Genomic DNA, 15,536 nt, shown 5'->3' on the forward strand with positions numbered 1-15,536 from the left:
CGCAGATATGCTTTTATGTACGTAAATTGAGCTTGAATTGCGTTTATACTATAGGGAATACATTTTCAAGTTGTTGAAATCAGAGACCTATATAGGTCTCTGTTGAAATCAAACACATTATTTTTGGAATTCAGTGAGTTTCGTTTTCCCTACAAGCGAAACAAATTCGTATCTCAAAGGTTTGCCTATAGAATAATTAACATAAGTTGGCTCATTTACTCTATGAATCTTGTCTGGGAGTTACTAATCTTTCATGGACAAGTTTTATCAATTTCGAACAATTATCCGAAAATCACAAATAACGGTATCTTCAAGTGTAATTGCAACGTATCCATTGCTGTTTTAGCTAGAAAAAAAAATCAAAATTTTCAGCATTTATTTTACATCGTGTATGAATTGCATTTTAAACTTCTATTACTAGAAGTATTATAACCGAAATAAATATTGGTATGAAAAAAAAACAAGCCCTCATAATAAAGGCTACATGATGTAAGTCGTTACATGTTATAAACGGCCCGTTATTCAAATGTTGTACATGTTACAACGACCCGTTAAAATAGAAAATTATTCAAATACATGTTATATACGACCCGTTATAATAGAAAATTAGTAAGATGATACACGTTGTATTTGGCCCGTTATAATAGAAAATTAGTAAGATGTTACATGTTGTATACAGCTCGTTATGAGAGAGAGAAAATGAGTAAGATGCTACATGCTATATATGGCCCGTTATAATAGGAAATTATATGTCCCTGGTTTCGGTAGCATTTGTTATTAACTAACTCACAAATATAACTCAAAAAGTTTATTCAGCACTTACACTATTGTTGTCTAATTTGCATTAATTATAGGCACGTGTTCACGTTTGTTTTTATATATTTTCTATATATGGCGGCTCTGATCCCGTTAAACCTGTGACGTCACTGAAACGAGGTCAACGGCTTTGGGCTTCAGGTGTGTTTTCGAGAAAAATCGCAATTACTCTAAAACTAAAGTCGCTATGTAGACAGAGTAAGCCTGTGGTATAAAATTTCTAAATTGGGTATACGGGGTAATTTCTTAAAAACAGTGAAATCTCTATATAATTCAGTAAAATCATGTGTCTTGCTAAACGGGAAATGCTCAGATTTCTTCTCAAATGAGGTCGGTTTATTTCAAGGGGAAATTTTATCACCATTACTTTTTTCCCTGTTCATTAATGATTTTGAAAACTACTTTATTGAAAACGAGGCCCCAAGTTACGATTTCGGAGAACTGAGTCTCTTTCTCCTGTTGTATGCAGATGATCTTGTACTGATTTCCGAATCAGTCGAGGGATTGCAAAGCCTTTTGGATAATTTAAGGTCTTACTCAGATAAATGGAAAATGACAGTTAATACAGATAAAACAAAAATCGTAGTTTTTCGGAAGGGCGGTAAAGTCAAAGATAACGAAACATGGACATATAACGGTATAAATATCTCAGTGGTAGACCAGTTCTGTTATTTAGGATTTCTTCTTAAGTTTAATAATAAATTTAACTTTATGTCTAAGCATTTAGCCGAACAAGGTCGTAAAGCTCTTTTTGCCCTACGTTCAAAGTGTAATAATTTGAACTTAAATATAAAAACTATGTTGCATTTGTTTGATACTTATATTAGCAGTATTCTTTGCTATGCTTGTGAAGTATGGAGTACTCATAATGCTTTGGAAGTTGAAAAGGTACATTTAGAATTTTGTAAAAACTTACTGGGCGTTAAAAAATCTACCTGTAACGCTATGATTTATATCGAACTTGGGCGACTCCCACTGAAGAATATGCAACTTAATAGAATGTTAAAATTTTGGTTTAAATTGTTGAATTCTGATAATTGTATACTAAGAGAGGCTTACAACTTGCTCTACATGGAAATTGAGAAAGAGAATCCAAAACAGAATTGGCTCTTGCATGTGAAGCACAAATTATTTGAACTTGGATTTGGATATATATGGTTACGCCAGTTACCTTCTGATTTTGTTTATATGCCTATTATAAAAGAAAGAATTAATGACCAGGCCTCTCAGACATTGTTTAACTCATTACATATGTCGAGTAAATGTGATCTATACAAACATATGGTTAATAAAGTAACACTGCAATTCTACCTCACCAAATCATTACCAAGTCATTTGAGAAAAATGATAACAAAATTGAGACTTTCAGCACACAATCTAGCTATAGAATCAGGAAGGTATAAGAATATTCCCAGGTGTCATAGGTATTGCATTAACTGTAATTCTTTAGAAGTTGAGGATGAATTTCATTTTTTACTCGTATGTCAAAAATATTCAACTCTTAGAGGAAAATATATAAAGAAATATTTTTGGAAAAAACCTTCAGTCTTCAAAGTAATAGAATTACTGAACACAAATAGTCTTAAAGAATTGAATTTGCTAGGAAGATTTATCAAAGAAGCTTTTAGTTGCAGAATTGTGTAAATATACTCGGTTTGTGTAGGTGTTGAGTTTTGATGTAACACGTTATTGCATAATAGTGTGCTTATACAATGTTGAACCTCCCGGTGTCCGTCTGTCGTGTTTACCAAATGGTATTATCTGATACTTTTTTTTCCATGTCTCTCTGACTGACTGTTATAAAAGTTCTCCTAGAATCCTTATTCTGTAACAGTGTATTATAATTAGTATCAATTCTGTGATTGGGCGCAGCCCTTGTAAGATTAAGTGGTTACAATGTATTTTTTTTTTTGCTGATGTTGCCAGTAGACAATATGGTTGATTAATATTCCTCATAATATAGTACATATGTCGGTTAATCGGTTTCCGTATTTAATTATAATAAGTCAATTACGTTTTGTAATTTTATTATAATACATGTTGTATTCATATATATATATATATACATATATAAATACATGTAAATTAATTTATGTACTGATGGGTCATAGACCTAAAGTCAATAAATGAATTGAATTGAATTGAATTGAAAGTCGGACTTTCAGCTTTTTTACTTTCATCCTAAATCACATTTTTTAAGCTTAACATAGCAAATCGTTCCGGGTACACTTTAAGGTGTGTCTGTTTTGTAAAGTCCCCAGTTACCCCCAGGGGTCCATTTATAGCATGCTGTGCCAGGCTCCTCTGCCTTACCTACCTGTAATTAGCATCTAACACTACCCATATGATATCTACCTGTGGATGTTTTTCAAAAAAATTATATATTTTTTTTTTTGCGAACATCAAAAAATAATTATTTTTTATATACATTTTTCTTCACAATAAAGATATTCAATAAATATAGATTAGAAGAGGTAAAATCCCCATCAGTTAATGACAGTTATACATTTTAAGGTAAAGAACAAATAATCAGTTTCTTAATGCAATAGGGAAACACTTAAATGCTGATCTAAATGTATCCCAATTTTTTTTTTAAACAGTATTGCAGAAAACGCGTGAATTGTAAAAAAAACCCAACAAAACATTGGCTTAAGGTCCACATGATCCACCGATGTGTATATAATATATTTGTTAGCAGGTAACTTTATAGAAGAAAACTATGAAATTACAAATACAAGTGTTGTATAATTCAAGTGTTGTATGACAAGTACAGCTCCAGATACATGAACATGTATGTGTGTTATATAAGCTTAAAACTGTTGCCCTTCCCCTCCCCAAGTTTGCCAGTATTTCATAACAAAAATGACATTAATTGTTCCCTCAGGCCATTATCTCATTCTGTGTTACCTGTAACTGATACATATACCTGGAATCAGATCCAATATCTTAGATCTTCAAAGTATTTGATACCTGCACACGGGTACATGTACAGAAATTTCAACTATTTCAGTAAAGGAAGATGGAAGGTGTATTACAACTTGGCTTGAACAATTTAACTTAGTTAAAGGATTTGTAAAGTAGTTACAGTGTAAATATAACACTGGCAAACTAAACTTCCAAAACCTTTTTAATAACTCTTTGAATATATTTATTTAAAGGGGTTTACGTCCGCTATTACGGCCTTACGGCCTTTCAGCTGAAGATTAGAATATAACTGCTAGATAGCACATGCAGGTAAAAATCTCAGGTAGCCTTGGGTACTGCCCATTACCTGTATGGGGGTTTTGCTGTTCATCACCTCTTAGGGTGTAGTTTACCTGTAGTTTAAACGTAGTGCACTACTAATGTACTAGGTGTAAAGGTTAGCTTACACTCAACTGTAGGTAATTTTAAATTAGTGTTTTTTTTTTTTTTTTAGGAAATACAGATATCTACACTTGTATTTCTGAAATCAAAGCTATTCCCGTTTTTAAATTTAGACAAGCCTTTGTTTTAAATCCATATGTCTGTATAAAGATACAGATGTGGATTAGATAAAAAAAATCAAATGGCTTGAAACCGCCTACACGTATATAGGCTATCATATGGGATCAGGAGGGACAGTCGGGGTTCGATTCTTGTCGGGTAAGCGACCAGGCAAGTGCGCGTACGACACATGTAAAACTGTAACAAACCAAGGATGTAGATATTGTCGCGAAACTATTTCTTTCAATATCCCGCCATATTTCCAACGACGTCATGGCGTTATATCATGACGTCATATCCTGCTATGAGAGACAAGTTGTTGGATGAAGAAGAGATATGACAGAAGCGCAATTTAGGGATTATGGCACCCCGACATTTGATGATAATGTCGACGAGGAAGTGAAGAATGACGTGTTATCAAATGCGTAATTATTTTATATTCCGTTAGCAATGTCATCGTTAAAGACACCAGTAGATAGTTAAAGTATTTTATATATTTTTGTTTGTTCAAAGAAAGTTGCATAGAGGCTTGATCTACTGAAAAAACACGTTTTAGGGGAAATATCTAGACATTTATACCCCCCCCCCCCCCCCCCCCCCCCCCACCGCCGCCTCCTGTATTTTAGTTTTCAAATTAAAGTTTAGACACACATGGGGTAGATTTATCTACATCAATATATCTTACAGCGTTACCATCACAATTGTTATCGTAAGCCGTTTTATTGACGAAAGCATCTGATTTACAGAAGCTCATTGTCTGTGACGTCAGATGTGTCAAATGGAGGACGTTCACGTGAGGGATCGGGTAAAAATGCTGATACAGACACCGATCTGGAATTGGAAGGTATTTTTAAAATCACGATCAAAAGTGTAAATAAGAATATCTGAATTCCTGCTTCATTTTATTCCATTTTAACTTTAGAGTGTCAGTAAAGCTCATCTTAAAAAAAGTACAATACATTCAAAAAAGCATTTAGAAAATCTACCAATACCTATCTAGCAATCCATCACTATAGTCAGAGGCACATGGCACGTTTTACATCCGGTAACTTTGATTTTTGTCACAGAAGATAAGAAGTCGGATTTTGACCTGACGGGACGTGCTCTGTATCTATCTGTGTGTAAAAACCTGGGCGTCATTCCCGTGTCCTACTTCGTTAGACACATGCAGGACCAAGTACTCAACATGCGGCACCATGGTCTAGGAAGTTTGGGTGCAAAGGCGCTAGCTCATCCTCTTATGGTAATCTGCAATGGTACAATTTTACATAAAATAGCTAACAACACTCGCCTCCATGCGTTCGTAACAGAGAACCAAACGAATAAATGAAGATGCAATTATATGCCTTAAACTGTAACGGAATTTCGATAACTTGACTGAAGTATCGCGATTTTCTATTTCCTTTTCATTGTTTCCATTCTTATTTGATTTACATTATATAGCACGTATGAAAATGATATTTTATGTAGATATCTAATATGTTTTTTAAAATATCATCGATTTCAGAACAATACGACAGTTTTGACACTTGACCTCCAGGACAATTGGCTAGAAGGAGAAGGTGGCGAGTATATATCCAAGATGTTGAAGGAGAACTGTTACATAACCGATCTGGTAAGAAAAAAACACTGGAATGCATTTTTACCTCTCAGTTTCAAAATCGGGCATAATAAGTGTTTCTATCATAGAATCAATGCTGTCTTTAAACGATGCGTGTTGAAAATTCATTTCCTGAATTCTTAACACACCATCTTCTTACATGATTTTATAATATTGCAATAGAAAATAACCGCGCTAAAATCCCACATCTCTGAAATAACGCATTCCTCTCAATATAGTAGGGAGTATTAAATACCATCTTATAGCTAACAAATATTGATTGCTCTGTTGGCAGTTGCTTTGAGAACATCGCCGGTTTGACAAAGTAAATATCTACTTAAGATAGAATAATGTACTTTCAGGACATTTCAGAGAATCGTCTTGGCAGTCGTGGAGCGGCGGCCATTTCCAACATGTTAACGATAAATATCACGCTCAGGTCGATAAACCTGGCAGGTACGTGTGGACAGGGAAATGTATCGTATCCGGGAACATATATATCAATGTTGAAAATGTACATGTGTGGCCTTCTGCATGAGATAGCAGCATGCAATTGAAACTTACACACATCTTAAAATCGTCTTCAAATAGCCATGCATTTATTAAGGGCTTCTCACATGTACATGCATTTTACACAGTAGAATTGATAAAGTAATACGGTGTCCAGATCCTGAACATTGATATTTCAGTCACATAGTGTTTGACTCTTATGAAAATGGACCCATTGTCTTTAGATACACACGGTATCAAATACGGGGAAAAACCCGACTGTAATTCCAATTTTTTAATAGCGCTTTTGAGATGTTCGGTGTTCAGCTCTATATATAGAGGCATGGAGGTTTCCCTTTGAATATAACATATGTTTCGCGAGTATGACATAATGTCGATGTTTTCACTGGCAAAATTCAAAAAGCATAATTAAAAATAGTACTCATATTCATGGTTATATATACAAATGCTGTTCTTTCTGTTTGCAGGTAACCAGTTTTCTGATGCCGACGCGCCTACTTTAGCCGAAGCATTTTACGTGAGTCTACAGGCTTTCTCTAGCATTTTGTCATAATATTACATAAAATGGAAAACCTAATATTACTTTTCAGTAGTTTCCTTGGCTTGGCCAATGCTTTAGTCTAAAACCCAAAACTTAGCTGAATAATACAGTATTACATTAGTGGGTGTCACAACGCATCCACTACTTTTGTGAGACTGTCCCGCCGAGTCTATATCTTCGAATTATGTATGCAAAAATAAATTGAGCTCTTGTGGGAATGAATCAGTGATGAAATAATTTGTTTTTCAGGAAAATAACAGACTGAAGAAAATCAATTTAAGCCACAATGGCTTTTCTGACGGATGTGGGAAAATACTAGGACATGCTATCGGTAAGTCGGGTCGGATGAAATGTTACAGATGGACCACTTCAAGAGCGGATTGAATAAGAGTTGCTTCCCCTTATATAGCCATGACTGCTTTGTTGTCTCCGCGTGCGGTTGCCACGTGGTCAGTTCCTTGCAGCATATATTGCGATGATAAACGTTTCCAATATTATAATGAGACTATTCACGAATCTTAGTATGCGTGTAAAAAAAAAAAAAATTCTACCCGATTTAGATAATGGCCTGAAAAAAAAAAATTCTACCCGATTTAGACAATGGCCTGAATATTGAAATAAGAAGATGAGTGGTACCGTTTGTACACTTGACCAGATATATAAATTCATTGATAGCTACGGGTTCATGGATGGGATGGATAGTTTTTCCATAACTATATAAAACTTTTATTATTATACCAATATAAGTTGATGAAATAAACTATTTTTTTTCTGTATGTCGATGTACAGGCGAGAATGAGACGATAGAGGACATCGACCTAAGTTGGAATTACTTCCGGAAATCTAGTTTGATGGAAATTTGTGACGGCATAGCGGTATGTTTCCACGTCGATAACCAATACACATCCAACTGATGATAGAACGACGGAATACACAAGACATATACTTGCATTTAATGAAGATATATGAGATCAATAAATACGATATGTTGAAAATAATTTCGGCGTTTATTAAATATAATGCTTAATTTGAAACAAATAACTATCAAGTTATTTGATGTACTCTACTCAACTAATATTTTCATAGTGTTTAGAAAAAATAACGACAAGTTCAATGGAACACATGCATTACACCGATACCACAATCATTGATGTTCTGAAGAGTGGTCCTTCCATCCTGTTCCTGTGTAACGTATGTGAGGTTCATTGTTTGCATGTACAATATGCCATGCTGAGCGACACGCATTCTCCAAAGCCTTTTTGAACTTCATAGTGTGAAAAGCCATTGTATGTGATCTTATGTGTGGTAATTCTCTATAAGTCCCGTGTAATAATCTGTTATACGAGAATAACAAGCTTTCTATTGGTTCAGGGTAACTGCCGTCTGAGAGATGTCAATCTCTCGATGAACGGGTTTGACAATGAGGGTGCCTTCGGAGTGGCCGACATCATAAAGAAGAACAACACTATATTGACCTTGAACATCAGCGGCAACAGAATAGGTCCCATTGGAGCCATACTGATAGGGAAGGCCCTTGAAGTCAATGATGTCCTCATCACATTCATAGTGAGTAATTTAATACTTTTCGATTCTTATGCAGGTAACTTCATGTTTTCGTTTCAGTGTGTTCGTTAATACGACTGCAGCGACTTGTTTGGCTGAGCATGAGAGAGAAGAATGCAACAAGGTTTTCATTTCAGCGTGTAAGTGAGAGAAAGAAGAGTGCAGCGAAGTAAAGGCGAATACAGAAGCGAAAGCTAGAAATACAGAAAAGAGAATGCAAATAAAAACCGCATTGAGTTTTATAACATGATAGCTGATTCTAGTTAACTTACGTTGTAGTGTTGGTGTCCCAGTCAATGTGACATTCCAACAATGTACCAACGCACCAGTATGACATACCGACAACACGACAACATGTACGCAATGTCGGTGTCACATTGCATGTGATGTCTCTTGGATAAATCGACATAACTACGAACGATCAGATGTTTACTGCAATCGATCAATGTTTGATGTCCAGTGCTTACTTTAAGCTCATCAGTATCATATACATACATAATATACTTACATAACATTGACAACATCAGACAAAACACACAAAAACATAAATCGTGCCAGAGACAATATACTCAGAGAGCATAACTATGTTAAAGAAGCTCTCTTGACATTTGCCACTTTGATATATTTGGCCAATTTTTCTAATTCTTTGGTATTTTGCCCGTTAAATAATTGTATCAATTTTAACATACTTAACGAGCGTTGTTAGGCCCCAAAAGACTTTTCTCGTGTATTCTACCGAGACACTGTAGGAAACAGTTGAAATACTGCGTGTCTATTAACTAGCAGATAATCATTTAGTCTGAAAAGTGTTTTATCCTATGTTTTTATATCACCCCTGTTTATAAATTAGATGGCCAACAATCCAATAGGTGCAGAAGGCGCAAAGGCTGTCCTCAGAGGCATCAACAATGAAAACAGTATCATCACTACACTCGACCTGTCGGTGAGTTAAGTCGGACAATATGCTATGATATGAAGGGGTGGGTATTGCAATCAATTTTTATGCTGCAATATACTGCAGTAGTAGAAGGGATATTGCGATATATCAGGATAATGTATTTCGGTAATTTTGAATGAATGTTGTAGATCAAATGACTAAAACATGAGCAGAAGAGAAACAATTACTTGGTTTAATCCAGTTATGTAACCCAAACTGTGTCATAAAAACACTCACGCGATTTATACCACATCCAGCAAGTTAAATTAAGGTTTAGATAGAAAACTATTAGTAAAAAAATTCCAAATTCTGCTGTTAAAATCCCTGAAATAGTTGAAGAAATATGCTGCAATATATTGCCATAGAAAAAAAACAACATTGCAATATATTGGCTTACGCAATATTCTTGCCCACCCCTAATATGTGTGGTGCTAAATGAGTTTCTATTTGTGTATCACATCGGATCCAAAACAGTGCGGTAGTGATTGCGACGTCCCTTCGTGTTTCTCTGTCACTACGGACCCCATTTTAATTGATAACTGTTTTTGATGCTTGTAACAAATCTTGTATAACGCTAAGCTCAAACTTTTATGTTCTATTTTATTTGTAGCACGATACATCAGAATACATTAAGTTTTTTCTGAAAAGTATACAGCTGACGTATATTACCTAAAACTACTTCATATAGCGTAATAGTAGTTAAAAAAAAATAAAGATTCAATAGTAAATGTAAATTACGGCAGGTATTTTTAAGTTAACTGCAGATAGGATGTTAAGTTAATGTTCATGATATACTAAAAACAGCATTGGATGTGAATATATTTGGCCATTCAGGGTATAGAGGTTGACAAGGAGTTCCGTACACTGGAGGGGAGTTTAGTCAGAGAAATAACAGTATTGAGAGCTCGTGTTCTGAGCGATTACGACATACCCATCAGACGGAAGCCAGGTAAGGACATTTACATGTAGGTTACGACATACCCATCAGACGGAAGTCAAGGTAAAGACAAGGGTGACATACCCATCAGACGACAGACAGGTAAGGACATTTACATGAAGGCCATTACCATCACACGGAAGCCAAGTAAGGACATGTAGGACATACCCATCAGACGACAGCCAGGTAAGGACAAGTAGGACATACCCATCAGACGACAGCCAGGTAAGGACATGTAGGACATACCCATCAGACGGAAGCCAGGTAAGGACATGTAGGACATACCCATCAGACGACAGCCAGGTAAGGACATGTAGGACATACCCATCAGACGGATGCCAGGTAAGGACATGTAGGACATACCCATCAGACGGATGCCAGGTAAGGACATGTAGGACATACCCATCAGACGACAGACAGGTAAGGACATGTAGGACATACCCATCAGACGACAGACAGGTAAGGACATGTAGGACATACCCATCAGACGACAGCCAGGTAAGGACATGTAGGACATACCCATCAGTCGGATGCCAGGTAAGGACATGTAGGACATAACCATTAGACGGAAGCCAGGTAAGGACATGTAGGACATACCCATCAGTCGGAAGCCAGGTAAGGTCATGAAGGATATACCCATCAGACGGAAGTCAGGTAAGGAAATGTAAGACATACCCATCAGACGGAAGCCAGGTAAGGACAAGTAGGACATACCCATCAGACGACAGCCAGGTAAGGACAGGTAGGACATACCCATCAGTCGGAAGCCATGTAAGGACAAGTAGGACATACCCATCAGACGACAGACAGGTAAGGACATGTAGGGCATACCCATCAGACGGAAGCCAGGTAAGGACAGGTAGGACATACCCATCAGACGACAGCCAGGTAAGGACAGGTAGGACATACCCATCAGTCGGAAGCCATGTAAGGACAAGGTAGGACATACCCATCAGACGACAGCCAGGTAAGGACAGGTAGGACATACCCATCAGACGACAGACAGGTAAGGACAGGTAGGACATACCCATCAGACGGAAGCCAGGTAAGGACAGGTAGGACATACCCATCAGTCGGAAGCCATGAAAGGACAAGTAGGACATACCCATCAGACGACAGACAGGTAAGGACATGTAGGACATACCCATCAGTCGGAAGCAAAGTAAGGAAATATAGGACATACCCATCAGTCGGAAGCCAGGTAAGGTCATGAAGGATATACCCATCAGACGGAAGCCAGGTAAGGACATGTAGGACATGCCCATCAGTCGGAAGCCAAGTAAGGAAATGTAGAACATACCCATCAGACGGAAGCCAGGTAAGGACATGTAGGACATACCCATCAGTCGGAAGCAAGGTAAGGACATGTAGGACATACCCATCAGTCGGAAGCCAGGTAAGGACATGTAGGACATACCCATCAGTCGGAAGCCAGGTAAGGACATGTAGGACATACCCATCAGTCGGAAGCCAGGTAAGGACATGTAGGACATACCCATCAGTCGGAAGCCAGGTAAGGTCATGAAGGATATACCCATCAGACGGAAGCCAGGTAAGGACATGTAGGACATACCCATCAGTCGGAAGCCAGGTAAGGTCATGAAGGATATACCCATCAGACGGAAGCCAGGTAAGGACATGTAGGACATACCCATCAGTCGGAAGCAAAGTAAGGAAATGTAGGACATACCCATCAGTCGGAAGCCAGCTAAGGTCATGAAGGACATACCCATCAGTCGGAAGCAAAGTAAGGAAATGTAGGACATACCCATCAGTCGGAAGCCAGGTAAGGACATGTAGGACATACCCATCAGTCGGAAGCAAAGTAAGGAAATGTAGGACATACCCATCAGTCGGAAGCCAGGTAAGGACATGTAGGATATACCCAACAGTCGGAAGCAAAGTAAGGAAATGTAGGACATACCCATCAGTCGGAAGCCAGGTAAGGACAGGTAGGACATACCCATCAGACGGATGCCAGGTAAGGACATGTAGGACATACTCATCAGTCGGAAGCCAGGTAAGGAAATGTAGGACATACCCATCAGACGGATGCCAGGTAAGGAAATGTAGGACATACCCATCAGACGGATGCCAGGTAAGGACATGTAGGACATACCCATCAGACGGAAGCCAGGTAAGGAAATGTAGGACATGCCCATCAGTCGGAAGCCAGGTAAGGTCATACATTACATACCCATCAGACGGATGCCAGGTAAGGACATGTAGGACATACCCATTAGACGACGGACAGGTAAGGACATGTAGGACATACCCATCAGTCGGAAGCCAGGTAAGGACAGGTAGGACATACCCATCAGACGGATGCCAGGTAAGGACATGTAGGATATACCCATTAGATGACAGACAGGTAAGGACATGTAGGACATACCCATCAGTCGGAAGCCAGGTAAGGACATGTAGGATATACCCATCAGACGACGGACACAAGTAAGGACATGTAGGACATACTCATCAGACGGAAGCCAAGTAAGGACATGAAGGATATATCCATCAGACGGAAGCCAGGTAAGGTCATGGGTGACATACCAATCAGTCGGAAGCCATGTAAGGACATGGGTGACATACCTATCAGAGTAAAGCCAGGTAAGGACATTTGGAGAACTCTTAAGGATATGTGTAAGCCAGGTGTTATATGTAAAGGTTATAAAACCCCTTCCTGGGAAGCTTCTGATTGTTCATGTAGGAGTCAAGTGAGAAATACTTTGATAGCATCCCGTTGGTACATGGTATTTATCATTAATGATTTCGTGAGACACCCGGCGTACATTGCCTTGGGACTGAGGTAATAACACTCTGTATTGTTTTATTATCACGCTTGTAACTTTATTAATTCATCAATAATCTATATGATACCTTTTTACCAATCGTAGATAAGTACCTGTTCGGAACACCACTCTCTCTGGTATCCTCGGATATCATCATGTCTTTAATGAAGAAATATTGTGAGGAGAACGATATAAAACTGTATGATGCCTTACTCAATGCCGACAAACGGAAGGAAGGCATGCTGTCTTCATACGATTTTCTGGAGGCCATACAGGTATATCATAATGGAATATTTATAAAATTTATAAATTTATATTGTATTGTTGTAAAGATGTTTGTATTGCACGTGAAATAGTCATGTATGACAAACGCTCACTCTTCATCCTACTGTCTGTCTATACCTGTTCCGTTAATAACAAAGTGTTATTGTATTGTATCGTTTTATACGTTTTTAACTCTTTGTCATCATTGCCTATCTCGTCTCAGATTGATCGTTACTTCTTGTCATTGAGCATAGCTACCTCACCATTTAGTCGTTTAGGCAAAAGTTTTATCCAGCCTATTCCAGTACTTCCATTTATTGTTCATTTAAATGAGTGTTAACTCAAACACAACCCTAAACGTATTTCATAAGAAATTGAAATATTATTTGTTTTTTGAACTTCCTTGAAAAAAAAGTCAAATGCATCCATTCTCGTGAAGTTAACAGGATTTATAGCATCCTTCAGAATTTCCTGTTACATAACATGTTACGTTTGCATGTTGATAGAGATGGCCTGATTTCCTTTTATGTATGATTGATTGAACATAATTGCACAACAATTTGCATACTATGACGTATCGACAGAACCTAGTAATACCAAACCGACATAAACGTACACCTCGCCCCTTCACTAACATCTTATGCTCGCTACAGAGGCTGCGTGCAGTAAGGCTGTAAACAGGATGTCATTTTAATCCCTTTCCTTGTACGTAGTCCTTTACGGAATTTTATGAAACAAAGGTGGTGGTACAATTTTTCTTATAACTTCATTGACAGATCAAAAGCAGCTGACATCCATTATTGATAGAGACCTGTGATGTATATGAAGTTTTGGTTTTAATTATACAATCCGTAATGTTGTTCACGCTGATATCCCGTGTTATTTTGATCACGAGAAGGCAAGAATCCTAAAGGTAGTGTTCGTTTTATTGTATTGGCTTAGAGTGCAGGAGTAGAACTATCCGAAAAACAGGGCGACAATTTGACGACGTTCCTGGAAGGTGTGGCGTGCGAGGGATTGATTGACTATAGGTGAGTGATCACGAAATCCAAAATCAACCAAATATATTGGCATGCGATTCTGGTATACCACAGACAACATTATTTAGTCATTGCTGTACAGTGTACTGTTGTTGATGATATACCACAGACAACCTTATTTAGTCATTACTGTACCGTGTACGTTTGCCGATTGTTGAACAGAATCTGTCATTTGCATTGGTGGATGAATAACTTGAATATACTTTAGTATGAATATAATTTATAGAAATATGACATGCATTAAGGCTGTACGTGGTCACAAGATCCTGTAATTTACGTATGCACATTACGTGAAATTTGACTTTATTTACGATTAAAGTGTCAGAAGTAAGTTTATTTCGTGATTTTGCATTACACTTGTTAAATATTATGTACTACTACAAGGAACACAAGATATCTCCGCTATGCTGGAATCAATTTACTAAACATTAAGCAGGAAATCTTAAGCGCGAATATTTTCAACAAGTTCATTTCACAAAATAACGAATTTCTTATCAGATGTAAGTTATAACATAAATAGCAAGAAATGGTATCTGCTTCTCTTTTCAGTCCTCTGAAGGGTAAGTATTTTCTTTATCTACCAAGCCTGTATTAGTTAGCATCACCCCATCACCTGAGTTTTTATCACACTGTCCACACGTATTTAATTATATTTGATAGCATGGAGTAATCCGTACAATAACTAAATGTGTGATGTAATGCGGATGCTGTACAACACTAAACGGAATGATTCTTAATGTGTATGAAATAAATAGCTTGTGTTGGACATTTAAAGAATTTGCATGACCTTGAAGAATGTCAAATGAAATGAACATGAACTTTTACTACTAATATAGAAATATTTACAATAATTAACAATGCTATCAATAACAGAAACGATTAAGAAAATACGGCCAATGTTTTGTTATCCTCTACACAGGTAAACTGACCGCTGCCGCAGCTGTTGAGTGACACCATCCCCATCACCTAAGTTAAGGAACATCACTGTATTGAAAATAATTCTGTCATCTGCAGGCATAATAAAAGGAAACATATTTCGTCATAATTTCTTCATTTTTTTTTTAAATCCTTTCG

At 37.3% G+C, this 15,536-nt stretch overlaps 1 protein-coding gene across 1 annotated transcript; it reads left to right on the forward strand.

The window, feature by feature from the left end:
* Positions 1 to 4,566: 4,566 nt before the first annotated feature.
* On the forward strand, positions 4,567 to 15,504 carry LOC117324334 (leucine-rich repeat-containing protein 74B-like). The gene is made up of 15 exons (XM_033880129.1): positions 4,567 to 4,706; positions 5,028 to 5,125; positions 5,349 to 5,524; positions 5,789 to 5,896; positions 6,244 to 6,337; positions 6,859 to 6,908; positions 7,182 to 7,263; positions 7,722 to 7,807; positions 8,304 to 8,498; positions 9,346 to 9,438; positions 10,267 to 10,381; positions 13,264 to 13,433; positions 14,365 to 14,453; positions 15,012 to 15,022; positions 15,382 to 15,504. Exons 1-15 carry the CDS (start codon positions 4,618 to 4,620, stop codon positions 15,411 to 15,413), a joined length of 1,488 nt encoding a protein of 495 aa, XP_033736020.1. The 5' UTR covers positions 4,567 to 4,617; the 3' UTR covers positions 15,414 to 15,504.
* Positions 15,505 to 15,536: the final 32 nt, after the last annotated feature.

Source organism: Pecten maximus, chromosome 3 (assembly GCF_902652985.1).
Source record: "Pecten maximus chromosome 3, xPecMax1.1, whole genome shotgun sequence".
Lineage (NCBI taxonomy): Eukaryota > Metazoa > Mollusca > Bivalvia > Pectinida > Pectinidae > Pecten > Pecten maximus.

Coding starts and splice junctions, on each gene's coding strand:
- LOC117324334 (XM_033880129.1), top strand. CDS start 4,618: ATGACAGAAGCGCAATTTAGGGATTATGGCACCCCGACATTTGATGAT. Junction 7,808..8,303: donor AAATTTGTGACGGCATAGCG/GTATGTTTCCAC, acceptor CTATTGGTTCAG/GGTAACTGCCGTCTGAGAGA. Junction 9,439..10,266: donor TCACTACACTCGACCTGTCG/GTGAGTTAAGTC, acceptor TTGGCCATTCAG/GGTATAGAGGTTGACAAGGA.